The following is a 25,843-nucleotide window of genomic DNA, read 5'->3' as shown; positions in this document are numbered from 1 at the left end:
CACGTCACGAAGGAAATGAAAAGTCTCGACACCTTTTTCTTAAAATAAGATTTTTAATATTACTTATTATCATAAAGATATATTTACACACTTTACAGAAATAGAAAATAAAAACACAAAGCTACGCATGAAAGGAAAAAATAAAATAAGTACTCCAAGAGCTAAAGCTTATTTTTTATAAATTAGAAACTGAAAGTTCAAATATATGTACACAGTATTTCAACCATTTCTGATACACTTGTTTTATTTATTTATTCATGTCATTTATTTTCGCCCAGTTCAACATCAAAACAGAGACAGGGACTGTACATTTGGCCTGGTGAGTAATAGGAGCACACACCATAAACAGAATATACGTTTTTGAAGTAATACATTGTCTTTCAGACGGTATCTGCTCGAGACCAAGTAACACTGTTGTGATGCTGTGTAAACCCACAGACTGCATTTCTTCTTCAGTTGTTCTGCATGTGTGTGTTCCTGGACACAGTGGTTACACAGACAGAGAATGTGTCGCAACAAAGCCAGGAGGGGCCTGTGCTATTCTGGGTGGAGGAAGTCTCATTTTGATGCTCCGAGATAATGACAGCTCAACGCCATTTCTCACGGGAGTTGGAATCTAGTTATCTTTTGGATTGGCCGGCCAGTGGAAAACTTTGTATAGGTTTAATTGAATATCGGCCACTTGATCCTGCAGACACCCACTCTGAAAGCCAACATGATACAGTTTGAAGGGCTTCTAGGTAAAATCGTGGAATGTGTTGTGTGCCAACTTTTTTGCATTTCTGCAATCAATGAAATGCTTGATAGATTTCAAAAAGATTTTATCTGGTAGAGAACAGAAGTTGAAAAAATGAATTAAAAAACAGTGTTTTGTCATTTTACAGGGGGCTGCTGTCTCCACATCTATCAGGAAATAGAAATCAATGGCTAAGCTAATGTTTTAAAATCTGCTTCTAGCTTTTATTCTTATTTCCACCAGTAACACACATCTATCTCTCTGCTCATCCTTACTTCTTACAAACTCCCTGCCAAATGCATTTGATCAAAAATAAAATTAAAATAAAAAAAAAACTAAATACAGAGGGGGCAAATTCTCTGAACAAACATTTTTTCTACCAGTAAAACATGCTAACAAGTGCATAGGAACATTACTCAGGCCTTGTGATGATCACAGAGACGAGGAATTGGAGAGAAAACATTAAAAGGATAGGAACCGTTTCTCTTATGTAAGCCTTGCTGGAAACCTCCATTAAAGAAAATGGTTTTGCTCCCCGAGCATATTGTATTGGTTTAACATTTCAAAATGAGCTTGGACGTGCTTGTCCTTCTACACAGGCAGGCCCATTAACCTGATGTGCAGGGTAGGGCTGTGAGCTATGGTCTACGAGAAAAGAATGCCTGAATGCTTTCACGTGTCCACGACATATTGTGCTGCAGACTACTTTTCTATTTTGTTACATCCACAAAAGATACAGCTTTTCACACTGTATTCAAAAGTAAGCTTTGGACAACCAGCTAGACAAGAATCAGACAAAAAAAATTGTCACAATACACTGGAAAACCATTCCAAACCAAGAGACTCTTGTTATCAGGGTGTATTTTTCCAGCAGCATAACGGAATTGCAAAAGTGCAGCCTTGCAAACCCATACAGAGAAGTCTTGGAGCAAAGCCACGTCCATTTGTTGGGACTCGTTGATGACAGAAGCTTTGGATTTGAATGATATTTGGTTTTTTGATTTTTGGGTTCAACTGATAACCAGGTCAAGGAAAAAAGCAAAACAAAAGGATGTTTCACACAAACATCGGTTTGCTCTGGTCTCTGAAAGGGCAGCGTGGCTGGTGCAGATGGTTAGGATACATTCATGAAGAACAGTGCGGATACAGACGTTGCTCGGCTCCGGAACGATAACTTCTGAGATGGGGGGGGGGGGTAATATTCATTTGAACCCTTTGCCATGACCCAGTCTGCTTCTTTCAGCACCCCAACTCCTGCAGCTTTGAACTTTCATCCCCAGCTCATATTTTCCTACTATCTTCCCCAATAATACATGAGACATCCTGAGCGAAGCTGTCTCACTCCCGAAGAGCGTTAATGAAATCTACATCTCTGTCTGTGAGGGTATGAAAAAATAATAGGGGAACTGAAATTATTACACTTCACAGTGCCCTAGGTTTTAATACATTTTTAATCGAGGTGAGCTTGGCTGGGTGGATTTCTGTGATTTTAGATGCTCTCTTAATAAAAGCTTCTCATGCTGGGATGGAGAAGAAGGCATTTTATTATAATATTTGCATGAGACATGGCGAGAGGGAAACGTATTGGAGATATAGGTTAACCAGTTACCATATTTCTAGAGCTTGCCGATTGAATTGCAAGCGATTGGCATTCCAATGTTCTCTAAAATCAGAGCAAAGAAAAAACCCCAATAAGAATGATTGCAACACGGTCACAGTCCTCAATATATTACATGGTAACATGTGAATCAGTGGGAGTTTGAAGATTGAAAAGGGGGAAGGGTGCATTTGTAGTCTAAGTCAATTTAAAAACGAGCTCAGACTAAGTGGCCCTGGCCCACCTTGGGGAGATCCATCTGAGAAAGATTAACTCTGGGATTTAATGAGCGTCATGATCAAAGCTATGACCACCTGTGCTACGGAAGGGCCGCCTAGAAAGGCAACATGATTTAGGGGGAGCGTGATTAGAAATGACTGAAAATGGAAAAGTCTTGGCTATATTGGCGTAAAAATACATAAAGGAGAGTAAAGATACAGTACATGAAAATATGCTCATACGTTTTAAATGTTCTGGTTTCTTGTGATTCGTTAAATAAATGCACAGAAAAGGCTGCTCTAGTGAAAGCATCTATGACAGCACCCTGAGAAAAAAAAGAAACTCTAACATAGGAATAACATAAAAAGTTATAAATTCCAGTATGATGGAAAGGCATAGCATTTGGTCAATAAAAGGGTCAAAGCTGAATATTAAAAAAAATGAAAAAAACAGAGCCTTTGAATGAAGGTTATTTTTTAAACTGTCACCACAGATGATTTAAAAAAACTTTGAAATGGCTCTTTTTAAAAATCTAATTCCAATTTTCTTTGTGAACTTTTCTTGAAGCGGGATATCCAATAAACTTTAAGATGCATAATGTATCAGTGTATTAAGACTTCAAACAAGAGGTAATGTGTTTGTCATTTCTTCCTAACCTTTCAGTTCTCAGTTCCTGGCAGCATTGTGTAGAACGGTATTATTTGGCACTTCATTAAAAGGCAAGGCAGTCTGTTGGTGGAGCAGGCCGCCACAGCCAGTTAACAGTCGTGTATAGCAGCTGCGCAGGGCAGCACTGTGGTGGGGAGGCTGGGGGCGAGATTGGGATTTTGGGGTCGAAGGACTCATTCAAGGTGTTAGAGTAACCTTGAGCTTGTCGGTAAAGCCCCTTCCCAAAGTGATAATGAGTTCGGAAACACCAAAATAGGCTTTGGATTACAGAATATTCTAAATTAGGGAATTATTCTGTCACTTAAACAGATTGTTCTGAATGTATGTGATCATTTCAGTCCGGCTTTAGCTTGCATGTAGACGTACTAACGTTAGGCGGTCCTAAGCACCAGTAGTAATGATAATTAGGTTGATGATTATAGTGTCACTTAGATTACCGGTTTCTGCTTTGATCACTGTTTCTTTTCGCAGCAGACTACCAGACGATTGGAACTGAACTTTGTTTATGTGGACTATTAAAAATGACACTGCCCTTCTGCGTGATCGCCACCCTCGGCCTCAAGCCAAGCCGTTAAGTACATGTAGCTACACAGCAATGAAACCAGCGGCTGCAGTAACCTTGGATCCGAGACATACCGCATCCTGGAGAAGTGACGGATGCTTTAAGACTCGGACTGCTCTGACCGGGCTCCCTCTCCACCACATGTCATGCAAAGTGTGTGAGACACTCGGGGAGATCACTATGATTGGGCTCTATCAAGCAAATAATAGGAAAATTGAAAAGAAAATTACTTGGGAGACAGATAGATAAGTACTGAGGAAATACGAGAAAGAGAGACAGAGAAATAGAGCCTGGTAGCTCGGGATCTAGATTCCCCCACCCCTTTCCCTGCCCCTTATTCCTCTTAGAGCTGAGGGTGAGCGGCTTGTCCAGGTGTTTTAGGGACAGAGTTGCTTGAAGAACCAGCAGGTGCTATGGATATCACTCTTCACGCTGGGCAAGCGAAGGCCCTTCATTGCAAGGCCCCCCAAGGCAAAGGAAGAGCATAGAAATCAGAACCTGGGGGAGGGCGCTCAAAGCAGTGCCTGCAACACAAGAAAAAAAAAAAACAGAAAAAGAATAGTTAGCATTAACTAACAGGGGCGGCCGTGGTGCAGTGGTAGGGCGGTCGACTCCTGATCAGAAGTGAGCGGGTTCGACTCCGCCTTGCCCGCCCATGTGTCGAAGTGTCCTTGGGCAAGACACTGAACCCCGAATTGCCTCTGGTGGGAGGTTGGCGCCAGTGTTTGGCAGCGGAGCCACCACCGGTGTATGAATGTGTGCGTGAATGGGTGAATGGGTCTGTGACTGTTAAGCGCTTTGGGCCCTCGAAGGAGGGTAAAAAGCGCTATACAAGTATACGCCATTTGCCATTTGCCAGGAACATTTTTGAATAAACTCTGAGGTTTGATTTTCCAAGTCTTTTGATCTATTCTCAAAGCGTTCCCAGTGATCTTTTAGTTAGGGTTATGCCTTTTTAGCCAAAATCTAAAAACCTGTGTCATTTTCTAGGACATAGTTTCAACAGAGTGGCAGGAGTTCATTCGAAATTTGCCTCTGAGTTGTGGCAAGAACTGTTGGTGCTGGGTAAGCCTGTCCCTATTTTCCACTATCCATCTGTTTACAGATGGACACCAGCCCCTTGACAACCCCAACCTAACAATACCTGTGCAAATAAAATGGCAAGCAGTGATAGAGCTATCCAGACGTACAGTTTTGAGACAAATGCTAGCTTGAACGAGGACAACCAAGATGGATCTATTTGCAGGGAGCTTGTGGTATGCTGAAATAAGCTTCTATGTCACTGCCACAAGCTTTTTTTTTTTTTCAATGACATTTATGTCTGCTACTGATACACAACAATTTTAATAAAGAAATACCCAGAAATGCAAATTTAAGTTTTTTTTTTTATTTTTTTTTTTTATTAATATTATTGGGCTGCACGGTGGCGCAGTGGTTAGCGTTCTTGCCTCACAGCGAGAAGGCCCCGGTTCGAATCCCGGCTGGGACCTTTCTGTGTGGAGTTTGCATGTTCTCCCCGTGCATGCGTGGGTTTTCACCGGGGACTCCGGCTTCCTCCCACCGTCCAAAAACATGCTTCATAGGTTCATTGGTGACTCTAAATTGCCCCTAGGTGTGGATGTGAGAGTGGATGTGTGTGTGATTGAGGCCCTGCGATGGACTGGCGACCTGTCCAGGGTGTACCCCGCCTTCGCCCTTCAGTAGCCGGGATAGGCTCCGGCACCCCCGCGACCCCGAAAGGGAGGGAGCGGTCAAGAAAATGGATGGATTAATATTATTATCATCATGAGAAAAAATGCCACAAGAACATCCTAAAAACACCAAAACGCAGAAGTATGCCTTCCTTTGAGGGTTTAGACCTAGCCGTGTTATCGAAATAAAATTGATAAAGTTTTAAATTAATATTGATAAATTCTTCTTTACAATATCTCCACAGTTTACTGTAATTATGGGTCATTGGTTTATCCAAAGCTTTATTGACTTCTTTTCTGGACTAATAAAGCACAATTCTTGCTGTATTCTTTCAGATTTTAAAATAATTCATTTGGATCTTTGTGGTTTGTCTAGTCTCTGGTATTCTTACTATTATGAATCTGCTACATGGAGCAAATCCTATCAGAATTCAGACAAGAGTAATCAATATTCAGCACATGTGCACAGGTTCCATTTTTGCTAAGAGTTCTTGACTGTTAGACTTTATATACTTGTGCTGATATGTTTTGTTTACTTTTTTCGCCACACATAGCAACAGTTTTTGTAGATATGCATCTACACTTTGCTGTTTATTTATTTATTTTTGTTGCCATTGTAACAAACATCTAGTGATTTGTTTAACCCTGCATCCACAGCTTTACAGCTTTTATTATAGTAGATATTTTCTCAGAATATTTTCTCAGTTGAATTCACTGTAAAATCAATCAATGGGAGAACCTCAAGTTGAATTAATTTTACTTTTTCAACACGTCATTACATTTTTTTGGTTTATACATAGGAAACAGCAGAATGGCCATTTAACTTTATTCTTGAATTAACTTAAAATGACATTTGTAAAAGCAGCACTTGAGTGCTTCCTTGCTGATGTGTTACACCTGGATACTTCAGATCAATAAAAGGACAAGACTTATACTTTTAGGTTTGATGCATCTGACTTCAAATTGAATCCCTGATATTAGGGGTGTAGGGGAAAATCGCTTTGGCGATACATCACGATATTTCATTTGGCGATACTTGTATCGATTTAAAATGTTGACCCGACGATATTTAATTAGTTATTTCTGAGTAAACGTAATTGCAGTGCTTAGCTTTGGGAACATTAAATAAAATAAATGTTACCGTATAATTAACATGAAAGGTGTATTGATAATCAGGTAGGTTTTTTTTCTAATCATACTGTTAAAAAAATGTTCTGGTACTTTCCTGGGATATATTGGGATATATATTATATCGTGAGATGCAATAAGTTTCATACCGCCAGACTTTTGTCAATACACACCCTTATCTAATGCAGAGAAGAAGAAACATATTTATTCTTGATTTAGATTAATCAAAATTGTAGCTATATTTAAGTTATTGTTGAGGTTTTCCTGTATGTGCAATTCTGGCTTAATTTAAACACAAATTTTTGGCATTGTTACAAATATTGGTCTGCTCAAATATCTAAGCATATAATAAATGCTTATTATTTAATTTTTATTCTTTTTTCATTTAAAGAACATTGAAGCAACTACTTATTTTTAATGTCTAATGCATTCAGAAAAAACATAACATATGTTCTTATTGTCAAAAATGTTCTTTTTTAGCTACATTTGACTAAATATGAATAAAACTACTTAGTAATTTTTTTCTACAAAGTAGTTTCTACAATGTATTTTTTTCTACATGGTCTTTTTAATGCAGTTTAGTGTAGTTTAGTAGCCACATGTTTCAATGGAGTTTGGCATCCAGTTCCTTTGATGTTTCCCTTATTTACATCTTTATGTTCGGTCTTGTATTTTTTTTCCCTACTGCGTCTAACGTTCAGTCAAACAATGGCGTGCAGGGCACATATGATGGTGCTTTCATGCTACCCTGGAAACAGCTTTTTCTCTCAGCATTTATTTACTAAATAATGCATAAATCCACGTCTGTGTTTTGGTTTATCTCAAATACATCATCTGATCTAAACTCAGCAGATCCCCACAAGCGTACAAATGAAATCCTGGAAACTTACAGGTGCCCACATTCTTTCTGACCTCAGATGTTTGCATTCCCTGCCAGTTGTCTGTATCACGACAGATCTGGGAAGGCACTCTTGTGTGCAACAATTTGTCACGTTGGCAGGGCAAAAAGACCAGATTGAAAAACGAGATTATTTCTTGAAAATATTTAAAATAATCATCCTGGTTTTCATTTCGTCTCATGCAGACATTCAATATCCTCTGCAATGAGCTTCCCCCTTGGGTAATTTCAGTGAAGGCCTCTCCTGCATTATGCCCTAAATTTTCTTGTACAATAAGAAGAGATCCCAGACATGTTCAGGCCAGATTTCACGGTCTTTGAATGGAAAGTGCGGCAGGGAGTAAGAAAAACAATTTTATGCCTCGCTGCGGAATTAAAGCTCGACATTATACAGCGCTCTAGGGACTGGATCACTCCCAGTCAATGAAAATCTTTTGTCTGCTGTTGTCTTTCATTTTTCCTCTGATCATGTGAGAAAATTCAGACAACATGGCTCATCCACAGATAAGAGTCTACTCTTACTTGCATTTTTATGTTCTGGTGTAATGCCTCGTGAGCTAATTTATGTTGTATCTAATCTCTGCTGAGTTGTTCTGTTTGTTTCTGTGTTTTTCTGTTTGCAGTGTGATCTCGGAGCTCTTTTAAGTCACATTACATCATATGGTGGAATCTGGATCAGATGTGCAGCTACTCTATGTGTTTGATGGGAAACTCTTTAAAACACTCAAAAGTTTTCTCACACTCAGGACTGCAAGTGGTTTCCATAAATTGCCTCTGGATTTAAATCTGTAATATCCTGTTGTCTTTCAGACTGTCACTGGTGTGTTTTAGATTCAGGTTTGGAAAACCGCGGCTTAACTTGAGACTACTTAGATGCTCCCAAAGGTTGAGGTGGGTCGCAGCTTTTTTTCTCCGATCCGCTCACATCTGGAACGCGGATCATAAAAATCCTACTCTGCCTCAGGTGTCATCGAGAATAAAAGATGAGCTGCTCTTGACGCTGAAATGGGGTGATTTTGCTAAATAGCACTGGACTGGAGAGTGGACAATGTCAAGAGAAACATTGTTCTTTATCTTTATATAAACATTGCAGTAATTATGTTTAGGCCCAGTAATGATTTATCTACACAGTGTCTGCATGAATCCCAGTCCTCAGCTGGATCTAGGTTTAATCAAACAAACGGCATCTTCAGCCGTTTCTGAAGCTGGTTGTTTTCCACCATCAGCTTAAACTGCAGAAGAAACCGACATAAAGAAGGAGGGAGCCTTTTATGCTTTTTTTCAGGGCCCAGGACGACTTACTACTTTCACTTAAACTATGGTATAGGATATATTTAGATCAGATTTGCTAGTTGAAACCTATACTGTCCCAGCATGTATGGATACATTCTTAAATAAGTTGTAAACCAAACAAGAATGAGCAAAGAGGGCAGGGAAGGACACAAAAAGGAAATCTCCGGGTGTTGTGGTTTGAGTGTTGTTTGCACAGACAGCATTGTGACTCACTGAGTCATTAAGTTTTACTGAGTTTCACAGCTTCCTGAAACTCCCCTTTATTGTGCGGCCAGCACTCTAGCTAAACACTCTAAACACAGAGAGGATTCTCACATTTTTTTGGCAAGTGGAGGAAGGTTTTGGGACCTTCAAGTTCTACTACTCTGGCTTAGTCCTCACTGAGATATGAGTCTCTGGTGTTTCATATTGAGGGGAGATCTTTAAAAATAAACATGCCCTATTCATAATTTGGGATAGATTGTAAACCCTCAATGGATGCTTCAAAGAAAAGATCTTCCAAGTTTTCCAGCTTTGATCTCATTTCCTTAAAGATCCACTTTAAATAAAATTGTGTTTTTAAGGATTTTTCTGATGGAGGACATATATAAACAAAATAACGATTATGATTGAGTTTTCTTTTTTCAAATTGTGAATCAGACGCGCCCTGTGACAGACTGGCGACCTGTCCAGGGTGTACCCCGCCTTCGCCCATCAGTAGCCGGGATAGGCTCCGGCACCCCCGCGACCCCGAAAGGGAAGAAGCGGCCAAGAAAATGGATGGATGGCTGAATCAGAAGCAGATGATAAAATGCAGTTTGAAAAAGAGTGCATTGGTTACATAGAGGCTACAATGATGAGCCATAAGCTCCCTGCTTTGCTCCATTATGATGCATCCACTTGCAGACAAAAAGATCCATGTAAGTCTTTGTTTTTCTCGTCCGAGCTGGAAACTGGCTCAAAACAGTACGACTGGCTCCAATATTGCTCGTCATTTTTGTTGCACCAGAAATTCTAGATAGAGGGTGTGAGGGGCTGTAAACTAATGGGAGAGTGTGTAAATAGGTGGATGATGGTTAGTGAGGCTGGACTTACTCTGCACCAACAGTTCCATCCACATCTCAGATGAGAAATTCTAAATAACTACCGCCTCTCTACAGAAACTATCACTTAGAAAAAGGGACAAGGTTTTTTAATTGGCTAAAAATGCTTTAATCATGATTTAAAAACCACTGTTAACGCTTTTAAAATAGGTCAAAAGATGATAGGAATGGGACCTGTTGGATGCACTAACACTCTCTGGTTGCACCCTGCTCTCACCATTGGTTTAATTTATGGAGGACCTCTGCAGGTCAGTGTGGGATGATTCTCACCTCCTGCAGGGATACTGTGTCTTGTCAAGTTTTCTGTCCTCTTATATTCCCTGGGAGGTACAAATAGAAGTTCTGCGGTTCCCCTCTCATGCAGACATCAATGGGCTTAAACCTGTATTCTCTGTAAATTTTGACTGTGGTATTTAATAGCCTGTTGTGTATTTTCCTTTCAAAAATCTATTTTTTGCACATGAAAAGTACCAAAAATAATTCAAACTGTGATAAAGTGACAAGACAAATATTTTCAAAGATTGTGAATGTGAGTTTTTGCACTAAACCTTGGTTTACTTGACAGAAAGAAAAATATTTTCTCAGGAGAAATGTGTTTCTATCCTGAAACCTGAATTCTAAAACTGTTGTCTTTGAAAAGATGGTTTTAATTGGTAAAACAAGGTGACAGAGTGATATTTTTTCCCTATTGAACTAACTCAAAGGTTGGGTTTCTAAGTATAACTTTCTGCTGTATGGGAAAAATAAATGACGTCCATTTAAAAGCAACCTTTGCTGCTTCTGTTAGACACACAGGCAGGTTGACTGAGTCCAGTAATCTGCTAAGACTTTTGCTTTTTTTCAGTGCCAACAAAAACTTCCTTCACATGGAATTCAGTCTGACTGCAGGGTTCGTAAAGTTTACAGGGTTCATTTAAAAGTTTGACACTAGATGCAAAAAGAAAAAGCCTCTAAACTGTGGAGAACCTTTGAAGCAAACATCAATAATTGTCTACTCACTGTCATATTCAGCAGCTATAATGTGTGGTTTCTGGACAACTCTGATTTGCAAACGTTCAAGAGGAAGCACTTTAAAGAGAAAAACACCTTTTGAGGAGAAACTCACCTTGCTCTAGAACGGCATTGGCCCCTTGTGGGAGAGACGGGGCCGTGGGCGTCTTCTCTTCCAACCAGCTGGTCTTTGGGGCTGGCCGCCTCTCGGTGGATTTTGCTGAACCATTTTTCTCACAGTAGCTGTTTCTCCCAGGTCTTTGCCATGCTCCGTGGAGGCCATAGGACCTGGAGGACACACAACGAGGAGAAGTCCATCAGAGACCCCAAAACTGCCTCTCCATGAGCTTGTGTTGTAGGAAACTTCTCCTCACCCACGACATGACAAATTGAACAGGTTCATAAGAGCTTAAAGCAAATATACAGCAAGATCCAAAAAGGGATAACACTGCTAATGGATGAGAAAGAGACATGTATGGATAAACGTGTGTGGGCCCCTTTGTGAGGCCACCCAACACTGGAGCTCATCAAGTCCGTGTGGTCAAACAAAAAGCCCAGCAGAAGCACGAAGCCCTGCAGGAGTGAAAAAAAACAGGCCCTTGTGTCTCATGTCTTTGTCACTCTCTCCAGAGATACAAGCTGCACACAAACTCTGGAGAGGCACCTTGTTGTGGGATTTGATGAAAGCCTGAGGATGAGTTTAGCGTCGCTGCATCTCGGAGTCTGTGTGAACGCCTCATCTGGTTGTGTGTGTGTGTGTTTGAGAGTGATCCCAGATGTTTTCAGTCATCTCTCAATAAGTGTGGCCTGATCCCCTTAAGCTCTTCTTTTCTTCATGATTTGCTCCACCCCAAGTGTCTGTGTGACCCTCAACCTATAGAAATTCACCCACCTCCTCTTAGATTATGTTTAACGTCTCAACATAGCATAAGTCTTGTGTAAATAAATAATGTGTAATGCAGGTGATCTTTTACACTTCACTCGTATGTTTAGTCCATAGTGTCGGTAACAAAAACAGCATTTTTTTAGGACAAAAAAGAGCAATGTCTGGTTTCAGAGCAGCTCTATAACGTTACAAGAAAATTTGGACTAAAGCGGTGTACATTTCCAAAATTCTAATATTTACTAATTGTCTTTCAGGTTCTAAAATGTTGATTTTTCATCAGTTTTTCTCTCAAAAAGCTGATTGGCGATGTCATGACATTCCTGTCTCCTTCCCCTCAGGGAGATTGGCACCATTTTTAGAATTCCCCAGGGAATGACCTTCTTGGCTTTGCATGAGCTTGGGTGAGGACGCAGCTCAAGATAAGTCAGCCAGTTGACTGGAGAGGCTTGTAAAAGAAAAAAAAAAAAAAAAAGTAGAGCGAGGATAACAGCTGAGCAACTTGGAAAAAGCAATGATGGTGCACTTTCTTCAGAACATTTTCATCAGTTTGTGAAAGTTGTGGCAGAGCTGTGGTATGAAATGCTGTCAAAAGTGCAACTTTGTGGATGTGGCCTGACTTCAGTTTCATTTTAAAACCTGTCAGCTGCATTCACAGCTCTCGTTTTTCACCAGAAAATGAGATAAATCTGTGTGAATGGAGGGGGGAAGAGTCTTTCTGCAGCTTTTCTTAATGAAAGACGTTCAGCTATGAATGTGTGAAGACATTCTTAAAAGAAAAAACAACCTTTGAAAAAGTGAAGAACACTCAAGTTGTCAGCTTTAAAGAACAGTGAACTGCAATGCTGAGCCAGACAGCTTTTTTATTTTTTTAATTTATATCCCTGAATTCTATTTCTGTTCTAATCTTCTTTTGCAAACACATTATATATGTGTGGGTTAACAGTGGGCTAATTCATTTGCAACAGGGGAAACCTTGGTTGCACATTTCCTCATTTAAAGCACATCTTTGCCCCTACAGCAGTGCTAATCTGTGCATTATCCCCTTGTAATTGTTCCAGACACTCAGTGAATGAGGAACGTTCACACATTCTGACGGCATTCAGCTCCATTCTTTCAAACTCCAGAGGCTTGAATGTTAATACTCTCTGTGTTTGAGTAGATTTTGAGGCCAACAAAAGTTCTATAAAGAGGTCCTGTCTCTCCCCTTCTGCCCCGTGTACACCCTCTTCATTTAGATGCCGCACACGCAGACACCCAAACAAACTTGTTCACTCGTTGTTTCACGTGCAGAAGTTGTTTTAAGGGATGTTTGTGATCTCCCTTGCCCGATGTCATAGAGATGTGCAAATAAGTACCACTATTCAAGGAATGCAGATAACAGCAGATTATTTTAGTTGGAAAGTCCTTGAAAGTAGACACAGAGTTCCTTTGGAGATGGGACTTTTAGACAAAATTTTAGACAGAATTTTTTCTTATCTTTAAAAAGAGGACGTCAAACTGTGAGAAAATGAAAATTTGGGAACAATAAAGGTTTTTCCATTGACAGATTTGTTTTGGGTAACTCATGTAAAGCACATTCTGATTAAAACTTTTGTTTCTGAGAATTTCTTTATTCAAAAAGTTGTGAATCGGGAGAAGACAAAAAAAATGTCGCCAGAACAAGCTTGTAGTTGTGACTTAAAAACAACACCGGGATGCCACAGGTTTCCTGCTCCGCTCCATTCTGATGCATCCATTTGTGGACAGATAGATCTGTGCTCGTCCGATCTGGCTCAAAACTATATGGCTGGATAGCTCCAAAATCACTCACCATTTTTGCGTGAATATTAACATTATCTTTGTGTTGTGAGGGTCTATAAGCTGTAGAGGGAGAGAGTGTAAACAAAGGGATGATGGGTAGTGAGTGCAGGCTAACTCCAACAGTAACTCAGATGTAAATTTCTAATGAACTGCTGCGACTTTGCAGAAACTAAGTCCTAGAAAACAACCCTGTTTTTTTTTATTTTGTCTAAAAACCGTATAATAATAATAAAGAAATGACCACTGTGAAAAATTTTATAGTACATCAAAAGATCATCGGAGTGGGACTTTAAGCATAGACATATTTGTCCAGCAGCAAATGCCAAACAGCAACTGATGTTTGACTGATGGTCTACTTCAATAAAGCCGAGCAAACTCATAAGACACTCTGTCACTGCACACACACATCCTCTGCACTGCAACTAGGTAAAGTAATTGTACTTCGGCTCACACAGCTCGTCTGCAGTTCCTCTCTGGGAAGCTCAGCCTGTCACAACCCGGGTCTGTAATGAGACAATTTAGATGTCTCCTGTCATGCTGAGCTGTCAGCCACAGCTCTCCAACAGGGGTTTGAAGGGAGAACATCCCATGAATTCATCTACAAACCTCAGCCCATTCTGTGTGGCTACAGGAGAGAAAACTGCATTGAAATGTGCTAAAAATAAGCCCAACCGCAGCGACAAAACTGGACATGTGTGTGACATACAGATGGTTTTGTTTAAGCCCATAAGCTTTTCTTCATGTCAGGTTTATCATTGAAAAATACACATATCATCTCCGCAAACAAGGATATCTCAGATATCTTGTGTTACTGAAACTGGATCCAGTCTCTGTAGTATCACGTCTAATCTTTTCCCATGGGAGATTTTCATCTTTGTGATCACCAGGTCCAACACAGAAATGGTCAGATAACTCGTGTCTCACAACAACACCTCTGGTGACCTCGGAGCCCCAATTTTCTCTTTATTTTACCGAACCTTAACTCATGGTAATTCCCTGATTAAAGTTTAATAAAGGAGGAATTTCAGGAATGCATTGCTGCCATCCTGACTGGTGTCTCTTCAAAAAGATGAGTAGATGTGACGACTAGAGGTAAAAAGGGTCGACTTGACAGAGTTTTCTACCAGAAAACTGAATTAATCGACTTAAACGATTAATCAACTTGCATTCCTTGCATTCCAAACAGATCGATTTCTGAGGTAAGTTGTTAATAAAATTGACCTATACGATTATAAAATTGTTTCAAAATGAAGTCAATCAATTCAAAATAATGCTGGGAAGTTCCATTTGGATCATACTATAACGTAAAAACATGATGTCAGCAAAAAATGATCAGCCATCTTTATAGTCCAATATCATGGTTGCAGACATGTGACCATACAGAGTGGTACAATGTTCTAATAATGCTCCCTTTGTATTACTGTGATGTGGAACTTTATGAAACTACAATGTGAATAAATTTGACTTTAATTCTTTTTTTTGTACACATTTATTTTACACTTGATTATCTTGCAAGAAATTAAAGGATTCTAGAAAACTTCACCTGCACTGTTAAGTACCAGGTATTTATACACTGGTTACATTTTTGGCTTAAGATGTCCAGGATCGATTTTAGGTCAGTGAATCGGATTATTCAAAATGAATCTATGAATCGCATCATTAACCACAAATGATTAAGATCGAATTGTTTTTAAAATGTATCACTACACCTCTACTGAAAATGACAAATAGCTGCATGACTGTTTCCTGTTCTCTTGTTTCATCACCTCCAAGATGATTTTGTTTTCCAACTCTCTTTTCTGTTATGGCCCTGGAAGAAAGCAGAGCACTGATAGTTTGGTTGATTTTGCAGCATCCCCTTAGGAGATGCAGCCAAAGGAGAGGAGAGCAGAGTAATGTCTGGTTCGATGCAGAGCTCATCAGCTTCCCTCGTGGCTGACAAACTGTATATCACAGCACTGTGGCGGTGCAGGAACACCGAATGCCAAATGGGACCAAGCTGCTTATTAATAGTTTTAAAGGGTGATTTGTGTGAATAGTCTGCCAGAAGTACCATAATAAATGTGTGTACTTGCAAATGCAGCTACAACATAATGGCTTTCAACAGGACATGAGAGATTAAAGCACGGCATCCTGGGAGTCTAACTCCAGCAACAAGTACGCGCGGGACTGTGTTTATCAGGGACAGGAAATGTAAACAAGCGCAGTGAAGAATGACTAACAAACTTTAATCATGGCTGCGTTAATTTTCTTTGTCACTTCGATTAATCTTGCCGTTCATTTTTATTTGTGCGTTTACTCTTCTTCTGTCATCACGCTCACCGTAAAACAGCTGATCTCACAGATCCATTTTCCCGGCTGACTGAGCGTTTCAAATTTAATCTCTCCTCAGTGTAACATACAGCGCCTCTTATCTGATACTTGTCTGTGCTGCGTTTTGCACGGATTTAACCTGAGGTGTAAACAAAAACAGCCACTGTAAAAATCAGTTTCTTCACATAAAAAAGTCATTCGAACTCAGGAAAAAAAAAAAAGAAATATATGAACTTTTTTTTACTCTAATCTATTGCACTTTGAAAAATCACTCACTAATTGATGGATGTTGTTCATCTGCAAATTGAACATTTGCCATGAAAAATAAAATCTCCAAAATGTCTGATTTATAGTTTCATATACGTTCCACACGGCTACTTTTCCGAGACGGTCAGACACTCTCATTAATCTTGGAAATATTTTATGTTGCAAACGATACAGGGATGACATGACAAACTCCATGAAGCATCACTAAGATGATTCATGACACAGATGAATCATCAATGATGAAACATTTGTATAATCATATGTCAAATTTCGACCGGTGAAGCTGTCAGTGTGTCAGCTTTAACTGCAGGAGTCTCTCAATCAGTGGACTGAAGATGTGAAGCTAAGACAATTTTTAATTTTTTTTTTTTGCTTTAACCTGTGTAGTGATTTAAATGAATACATGTGGGAAATGGATAATAATATCAATACTTGTGAGGTAAGACAGTGGAAAAAGAAATGCCCTGGTGTGTGTATCCATGGTTGTTACCATGACGTTGGATGAGCCGGCCTTCTGTTTCCACAGTGTGCTTCCCTCTTTCATTCACTAAATGGAGAGTTAGTTAATGAGCATGCCATTACCTCAGACAGACTAACCCGCACTTCCAGACAGAATCGTGTCATGAGCAGAGATGCTCCCACCGCATAAGCACATTAAGGGATCAGGGTTATTAAGCCAAGGATGAAATGTGTTAAATGTGCCAGCTACAGGCCAAACAATGTTTTAACCCGCCATAAGCCCCAGCTCTACAGCAGCATCATATAGTGGATTTGCTTGTTGCCTGCCAGTCTCTTCACACATTCATCCTGCACATATGGAATGGTGCCTAAGTGAGTAAGCTGCGCTTTGTTGTTCATCTGTCAACCGCCGTTTTGTATCGGAAGTGCTGCATATTGCTGGCGCTTAACACCAGTAAGTCTGGGGCTTGCTAGAAACTGGTACCGATTGCTTGCAGACTTTCAGACCACGTTACCATGGCAGCTGCTGTGAATGGTGCTCAGTTTGGAGCAAAAAGAATGACACTGTGGGCTGATATCGACCAGGTTCTCCACTTAAAAATTTCACAGCAGATTCCAAGTCCACGCCTTTGGCTGCCATGTCTTCAGCCTTTGCGGGCCACCGCACTTTGCATGTGAGTGCTCCTCTCAAGGAGGGAGGGTTTGTTTTTGTCCTGAGCACTTCCTTTTTTATTTCAGCTCTTGGGGACTGTTTGATATGCAGCATTGTTGCAGTGTGATAATGCTTGGCTTGTGGTCGAGCTGAAGGCTGGCTTTGTCTATACAAAATCCAGCGAGGAAACCAAAGTGCATGAAAACTTGCTCCCATTACTGGAGCTTTTGAGCTTAACCCCTTGTCCACTCTGCTCGGAGAGTTACCCCCCACACTCACAGAAGGTTCAGACCTAATTAAAAGCAAAATGCACAGCCCTGCGGTTTCTGACTTTCTGCAGATGTCCCCTTCAGTAAGTCTTGTGAAGTATGTGGCTGTACGCTCCTGAACTGGAAAGTGTATGAAATGATGAGGTGTGAGTCTGCATGCTCTGCCATGATCAGAGCACTGTGAGTTCAAAGGGCCCAGCAGCAGCGTTGAGCCAACTAATGAAGCCACCGACTCCCTTCTCCACTTGACTGCCTGTTGGTTTATTCACAAACCCACTCCAGCTGAAGAGGTGAATTTGTGGCTACAAGGTTACAGCGGGTTAAACCGTAACGAGCAGTCAAAAATACAGATCTAAAATAACTCAGAGAGGAAATCTGTATTCACAACTTTCCCCCCACTAAAGGAGTTGAACAGCAGAGGGCAGGAGCGGAAGAGATGCCGGTGTTTTCAGGAACAGCAGCGAGGTTATGGCGCATGGCAGGTACAGTAGGCAGGTAAAGATACCAACCGTTTCTCCAGAGGCTGTGTGTCAAGGGCAAAGAGATCTCCAACCATCCGTTTCCATGGGCACACTAATCAGATGTGAAACACAGCCCCTCCCTCTACTGTGTCATCACTTCTCCCATGCGGTGAACCTGCGTGTCTTCTCCGATTTGAGGAGAAGAGGAAAACACAGACACATCGCTATGCAGGGTTCACTGCAGCTTAGGAAGCCAGAGGAGAGCATCACCTTTACCCAAAGCCTCCACTGTTTTCCTTTATTATTAAAGGAAAACATCAATGCGTCACATCCCTATACCTCAAGTAAGCATAAAACAGTCACTGGACACCTTAATGAACTCTATGTGAAACATTACTGCCTACAGAGATACAAAAAGGAACCCAAAAAGTGAAACGCAGGGCACAGCGTGAGTCGTTTCACTTCATCATAGAAAAATGCTCTTAAAAATAGCAATATGACCCAAAAAACATATGCTCACAATGTTTTTATGGATTACCTAATTCATGAACCAGCAGTAGCCTTTATTAACCCATAAGGAGGTTAAAACTGATTCCAGAGAATAACACTGTAAAGTAAATGTAGCTCATGTTTGTTTTAAGGAGAACTTACAAAAATAAAACTAAAATATTCCTGTTTCAGTTGTCACAGATGTTTTGCACTGACATGCTGCAGCTTTATGACAAAGTTTTATTGCTGAAATCTGTAGTGTGGTGAAGAGTTTTTAAAAAGCACCTCTGGATTAATGCAATGCAATGAAATTTGATATGAGGCTTCGTCACAGATATTTAGAGAGGAAATGAAAATTGTCCAGACATTTACTGACTTACTGAGCTACAAACGGCTGCAGGTGAGCTCGAGTTCAATGTTTACAAGAGCCCCTGGACCACAGATATGTTTGCCCTTATGTGGAAGCATGTTTATGAATTCTATATATTGTTTTGCAGGTTTTTTCTAAACATCTGTTCATGTTCAGGGGCTCTGAGTCCGGGACAGCCTGCAGACACAGGGACCCAGTGAGGGGCCCTGACCAGATTCAAGGAGCAGCATGTGGTGTGCTCTGCACTATTAGATGGATCATTTGATTGACCAGTGATTGTGTGAAATAGTCTCCCAGGGAAAATAACATTTGTGATCAAAGACAGAGCTATTGTGATGAATAATGCATGGTTTCATAAATGAATGATCTCTCGCTTGTCGTAGTAGGGATCCAGTTGTGAGGAAGATGGAGTGTGGCTCCACTTTTTGATCTTTTAAGACCAAAAGATAAGGTATGGCAGTGGGGAACCACATGATGTCTAGCACCACATCACATAATTCTCTTAAAAAAAAAAAAAGAAGCACATCCTGAGGCTCTGAGTTTAGGCAGAGCACAGCGGGGGAGTTCCAACATCAACCAAAGTTCTGCTACATTTACAAAACTCCACAGAAACCCTCACAGCACAGAAAGACACTCACAAGTGTTTAAGAACAAAATCAAGCTAGTTATCCACGATGGCGCCTGAAGAGCTTTGACTTTTGTTGAAAAAATACCAGACAAACCATATTTATTCAATATTTTAGAGTAATTTACACCATCCTGTCTGCTTAACAATGAAACAACCCACAAATACCATCCTTAAAAGTACTTAACAAAACTCTTTTCCAGTCCATTTTGCCCCCAAATTGAGCTTGAAAGCCATTTAGACCCTTGGACTGACCACAATATTTATCCTGTGGTCTGGCAGCCTGTTAATAAAAACGTCCGCTTATATCTTGATCAGGAATGCGATCTGCCGGTATAACAACCACAAATGTAACGCTTAATGTTGGAAAATGGAGGCATAAATCACAATAATATTGGAGGCTGGTGGAAAACAGAGCAGCTTCTGAAAATATCTGGCTCTAATTAAGATGTAAGCAGCGCCCCGGGCCTGCGGACGGGGTCTAATGATCAAACGAGGTCTGGTTAACGCTGGACCCAAACCTCCTCCAAACTTAAAGGGAGGTCTGGACTACAATAGGTGCAAAGAGAGGGTGCAGGTTTTGACGGACGTCTTCTTTTGAAATCAGTAAAAACTTGAAAACAATCTCAGCTGTCCTCCTGTCTGCCCCTCTGCCCCCCCCCCCCCCCCCCCCACACACACACACTGGATTGGCTCTCAAGAGGCGATCTAAGTGAGTAGATTTATTCAGTTAAAGGGTTCTGAATTACATTACAGCAGTCCACCGGTCACATATGCCAAACTGCTCAACAGCTGAGCTCTCTGGAGACGGTTAGCCCAAAGGTTAGCCTGATATCCCTACCAAATGAGCTCTGATTTTTCACTAAATCTCTTCATTAACTCCCACCCCACGGCAGTCACCAGCGAGTGTCATTCACCAAGTTCCTGTTGTTCTGATAATATACAGATGTGAGGCAGTTCATCAAACAAGGTTTTGCTGGAGTCTCAATAAAGAATGAGCTGAAAATGCCCAACCTCACATTTGCTGTCGGCATATTATTTCGATTGTTGGATTCAAGTATTTGGGGAAAAAAAAGCTAAAATGTGCAGTGGTTTGAAAACTTTTTTCACTTTTACGAATCTGAATATTTAATCACATTAAATCCAACTTTTCCTCATGAAAACTCATTCTGTTATCAGAATGCCTGGGTGTTAATCTACACTAAACCAGAAGCAAATGGATTAAATTTGACATTTCAGTAGTAATCTCTTGTGCCCCAGCTTTCTTTAGTAATAATGATTTCACATCCAGCCAATCGGGTTAAGAAAATCAACTTCATTCGTTTCAGGTCAGACTTTTCAGACAGGAAGAATTTCCAAAGAAAAGTTCAAACCTTTCTGCAGAAACTGACCATAATCCATTCCTTCATGAACTCACATGCTATGGATTCTAAGTAGGATTACTGGTTGTGTTTCTACTTCCTGTTGTGAATGGAGCTGTTCAGTAATCTGGAGATGTTTTCCATGTTTGTAATTGTGATGCTGTTTTTAGGTAGAAACACATCTAGAGGTGACTGCCAGCTCAGTAAAGTCTCCAACGTCTGCATGTTTGTGTCAGTGACAAACTAAACTTGAAAAGGCTGCAGGTTATTGGCTCGATTTCCCTGTAATGCTGCATCAAGAGGAAATCCAGGTTCTTCCTGAAAGGGCTTTCATCTGACCCTGTGAGTGTACTGTGCAGTGTGTGTAACATAAACCCAGCTGGTCCTCGCAAGCTTCTGTGCCTAAAAAAAGGCTTTGTGATTTAAGCAGAATCCTGTAATAACCTTTCTACTGCTACCCCTTTAACACGGCTGTTTGTCCACTGTTATTGTGTTATTCCTGGACATCTGGAAGAGTTTAGCAGCTTTTCTTTTCCCTGCAGACATCATAATGGCATCTACAAGCAGCTTTCTTTTAGTTAGAAAATTACAAATTAAAGGACTCTGCTTTTTGTTCATTTACATCTTAAACTGCTTTAACACAAAATATGTGTTGCTAATAAAGCTGAACACAGAGTGTGGCCCTCGTTCTGACAGCACTGTGACCCATGGCATTTGAGCAGGGCTGGAAGGTGTACAGTGTAAATGCATGCTGGTGACACAGGACACTCATTCCCAAAAGCGCATCAAAGTTTAATCTAGAAGAATAGAACTGCTGACAGCTCTCATAAAACCTCCTCTTGTGAAGGAAAGATTTCTCTGTCAGATAATTCCTCTGATCCCCCCTCTCCCCCCTCCACTGCCTCACCTGTTCAACCCAGGCTGCACAGTTCACCTGAGTGTGTCTGAACCAGCTGCTTGTTTTCTCTCGTCTCAACACTGATGGGATGTTTTTAATTTAAAGTGTATCGTTCGTGCTGTATCTTGTAAGGCAGACATGTTTTGAGAAGGAGGACTGTTTTATGGCAGGACCAGCACTTTCACAGGAGGAGGAAGAGTGATCGGCCTCAGGATGAATTATGGATACCACATGTCTGATGCTGGAGCCCACTCCTGAGCCAAAGTGCTTTTCAAGGATGGGCAATTGAGTAGACTGCCAAAGGATGCTAATATTACATAGAAAAGGCCTCAGCAGCTCATTCATTGTTATGAATAAGAAGCTTTATGTTGTTGAGCGGATCGCCTGTTGCGCTGTTGTTTTTTTGCTCATTTGTATCTGCACCCATAGACATGAAGGGGACTCACAAATGCACACCTTCTCTAGCAATATCAAATTCAGTCTTCTAAAAGTGCACACATGCACGATCACCTTATTTCTCAGACTCACATGTACACACAGATGCCTAAAAGCAAGCCACCGAAAAGCATTTGTCTCAAGATGAAAGGCTTCACACCCACAGCCTACATGCAGAGTCTCTTCCGACACCTTCCCGTGACAGAGCGTGCTGTAGCAGAGGCTGGTGCTACGCAGACACACTCCAGCTAGCATCCCTCCCCACGCCCAGCAACGCCGCAACACACTTGCATCCCTGCCTGGCTTCCACTCCATTTCTCTCCCTTCCTCTGTGTCGCCGGAGCACAGATACTACAGTAGCAGCCGGGGAAGAGGCAGGCGCAGAAGCAGCATGGCTTGACTGTTGAGAAGGATAAGCTCTCCTGAAAGCCTGGGGGCACAGTAGCCTTGTTTTCCTGATCGTTGGTGTTGCACGGTGGGCTGTCAGGCGTGGAACATGCTTAGCCACACGCAGGGTGTGAAAAGCGACACTGACTATGATGCTAGATAATTGCTTCCCATTTACTCATGTGCTGGGTGCCTCAGACAAAAATAGCATGTCGCTGTAGCGATTGTGCAGGGGAGCATTGGAGCTTTGAGTGCTGTGGCCACGATCGATATGGAGTAGACAACATTTTGCGAGCATGAAGTCTAAATCTGAAGCTAACATGCAGAAGCTTCTTAAAACTGAAGACAGTCTTACAGCATATATACATGACAGCCTGCAGCTTGTGGCATCCGGATTCATGCTACATTACTGAAGATGATTTCCAAGCAACCACAGTTTGTGGTTAGGTGACAATACCTCAAAGAGTCTAGACATTTACCCAGGCCCAAATGTTGTTTTTTCACACCACAGCGTTACCTTCATCACATCTGCATCAGTCTCCGAACTCGCCCGCAACCACATCAGCCAGAGAAAATGCGAGTTTTTCCTGAATGATTGTCCCAAACCAGTATTTTATTTATTTATTTATTTTGTATAAACAACAGACATTTTAGGTTGTCTGCCAAAGAGATAACTAGTCCAACAATGGCTCCAGAGACGCAGCAGCACTTTACGGAATTTTACTATGACAAAGCGACAGGACCGAGCCCCTCTGGAGACAATCCATGCATCTGGGATCTGTGTTCCCCTCATCCATGCGTACAACAATTACAGTCCTCATTATCATCACCACAGGAGGCACGCATGCGTCTATAGGTGCTGTGTTGTCCTGCTACACATTCACAGTCATGCAATAATAGCACTGGAGACAGATGGAATAGCCATAAATGAATGTGGTTCACTCCACTTTCAGGAGTGTCAGGCATGTCTTCCCTTTCATAGAAATCACTACAGTATTCCTGCATCACATGAAGCACTCACATCATTAAGACCATTTTCACATTTCATCTCCAAGTCTTTTAAGCACACTTCAAGGTGAGGCAGGATGGAAAATCATACACAACCCACATTCAAGTTGTCCATAAAAGCCGTTGCTGTACAATAACAGACACTATAACCACTGCAGTGCAGTACTGTACACAACCAGGTGCTGATATTCCTGCCTCTCAGAGCCCACACAAGGCTAACCATGCCGGGTAACTGATCAACTACAGCTGGCTACACAGATCCACTGCAAACAGAGACAGAAACAGAAAGCAGAAGGAGAGGACAAGCGGCTCGGCCGGCCTCTCCTGTACTCACCAGCACCGGCAGAACACAGCAGAGACACCAAGAGCACAATCACCAGCGTCAGGATCTTCACATTCATTTCTGCACTCCCCTCTGGCTTTCCGCTAGTCACTCTCTGATATACTGTAGTGGTGTGTGCGTGCGTGTGTGTGTGCGTGTGTGTGTGGATGGGAGGGGGAGAGAGAGGGAGAGAGAGAGAGAGAGAGAGAGAGAGAGAGAGCAGCTGAACGAGCTAGAAAGAAAGAGACTGTTTGCTCCCCTGAGTCTGTGTGTATATGAGAGGTGTGTGTCAGTTTTTTGGTTTTTTTTAGGAAATGTGTGTGTCTTGCTCTAAATTTGTGTTTGTATATCAGAGTGTGACAGCGCCACTCCGAGACTGAAGGAACGTCTTTATCTGAGCTCTCCCACGGAGGTCTGTGTGTGTCTTCTTCTCTTCTGTCAGAGGAGCGGCAGCATGAACCAAGTTCGGAGAAGCTGTGAACGTGCTGGAGGTCAGCTCGCAGCTCTGTCTGTCAGCGTGTCTCTGAGCATGTGAGTCCTGGCCGCCTCGGATAAGAGGACTAGTTGGTCATGTGGCTTATGTATCATTGACTCTGTGGGTCACGGAAAAGCCCTCCTGCCTCACCATCACCCACCATCTCCACCCCCTTTTTCCTCAAACATGCAAGTGCACACAGCTAAGGAAGGAGGTGGGGGTGAGGTGGCAAGGGGAGGGAGGAGGGGGGGTGAAGAAGAGGGGTGGGGACGCATGCAGGTTTATGATAATACCCAAACAGATGCTCTTGTTGAGAAGTCTTTGAATTGCAAGCGTGGCAGCTCGCCAGAAATCCAGAAATCAAAATACCGGCTTATGAGGGGAAGTAGATGAAAGAAGGAGAGGTGCGAGCTGTGGTTCACGTTTTCCAGCTTTTGTGTCCATGCCAGCTTTCTTCCTCGCACCATTCTTCTCTGGCGGAGGCAGCCCCATCTCGCTCCAGGTTTGAGTTCAATCACGTGCGCCGTTTGAAGTTAGTGTCCGTGACAGTGGGAGTGACTGCAGGAAAAAACTTATCAGCCTCTGCTCGATCCCATCACTCACACCATTTGTTTCACCCACCCCTGAAGTCATTTGTTTTATTTTCTTATAGATTATATTCTTTCCACGAACAAAAGCGACAAGAGAACCAACACCCCGAGTGGCTCCAAAATAAATCAACTTATTTATTATTTCGCTTGTTTATGAGACAATAAACAGGAAAGGTTGTATTTCTTGAAGTGAATTGTGAGAACTATAAGCAACCACTTGAAGTACAACAACTTTTCTTATCGCGTCTCGCCATAAAGTAATATTCAGAAAATGCATTTTTACAGGAAATAGCATGTATTTTGTATTGTTTAGCATTTACATGAACAATATGAAAAAGAAAAACCAACAGCAAGCTGCAAGCTTTTAAAATATTTGAGAGTCTGCAAGAAGTTTGTTCAAATCTGAATCCAAAGAATCAACAAAAAAAAAAATAACAATCAAACCACTTCAGCTCCAAAATGACCTTATCATCTATATGGAAGCAAAAACATGAGTATTTTTTTTATTAGCTGGAAATATATTCAGGCATCAAAGGGTCAATATAAAAAAAATATTAACAACTGATTCATCTTATAGGTGTTAAAGTGAAATAGTATTTACATGGGGTCAGTTTACCATGGATCTAAACATCTGAGTACCCAAAGGGCTGCATTGACACATGATAGATGGATTTTGTAGTGGTCCCGCTCTTTGGATGCCAACCCCTCCCCACCATAGCCCTCCACACAACCCCTTTTTCTATGTGTTGTCACTAAACAGTCACTTTAGCGCTGCAGACCTTAGAAGAGAGGCCCTGTGACCCTGGACTCTGCAGCTCCCGCTTCACACAGCCAAGCCATTGTCTCCACAAAGCCGAGGGTCCCCGAGGCCAACATGTATATGCCACCCACTTGAGATCCAACAACAAGAA

The 25,843-nt window shown here is 41.4% G+C and overlaps 1 protein-coding gene across 1 annotated transcript; it reads right to left on the bottom strand.

Annotated features, from left to right (window-relative positions):
* Positions 1-33: 33 nt before the first annotated feature.
* On the bottom strand, positions 34-24,514 carry apln (apelin). Its single transcript, XM_024283821.2, has 3 exons — positions 23,880-24,514; positions 10,981-11,153; positions 34-4,307 (listed from the first exon to the last, which is right to left on the bottom strand). Exons 1-2 carry the CDS (start codon positions 23,944-23,946, stop codon positions 10,987-10,989), a joined length of 234 nt encoding a protein of 77 aa, XP_024139589.1. The 5' UTR covers positions 23,947-24,514; the 3' UTR covers positions 34-4,307; positions 10,981-10,986.
* Positions 24,515-25,843: the final 1,329 nt, after the last annotated feature.

Source organism: Oryzias melastigma, linkage group LG10 (genome assembly GCF_002922805.2).
Source record: "Oryzias melastigma strain HK-1 linkage group LG10, ASM292280v2, whole genome shotgun sequence".
Classification (NCBI taxonomy): domain Eukaryota; kingdom Metazoa; phylum Chordata; class Actinopteri; order Beloniformes; family Adrianichthyidae; genus Oryzias; species Oryzias melastigma.
The sequence above is the reverse complement of the archived record's forward strand: the minus strand, read 5'-3'. Positions and strand labels throughout refer to the sequence as shown.

What these genes read in the sequence shown, in the direction of transcription:
- apln (XM_024283821.2), bottom strand. Translation starts at nt 23,946, where the DNA reads ATGAATGTGAAGATCCTGACGCTGGTGATTGTGCTCTTGGTGTCTCTG. An exon ending in GCTGTGTTCTGCCGGTGCTG is followed by an intron (nt 11,154 to 23,879) that starts GTGAGTACAGGA and finishes TGTGTCCTCCAG; the next exon opens with GTCCTATGGCCTCCACGGAG.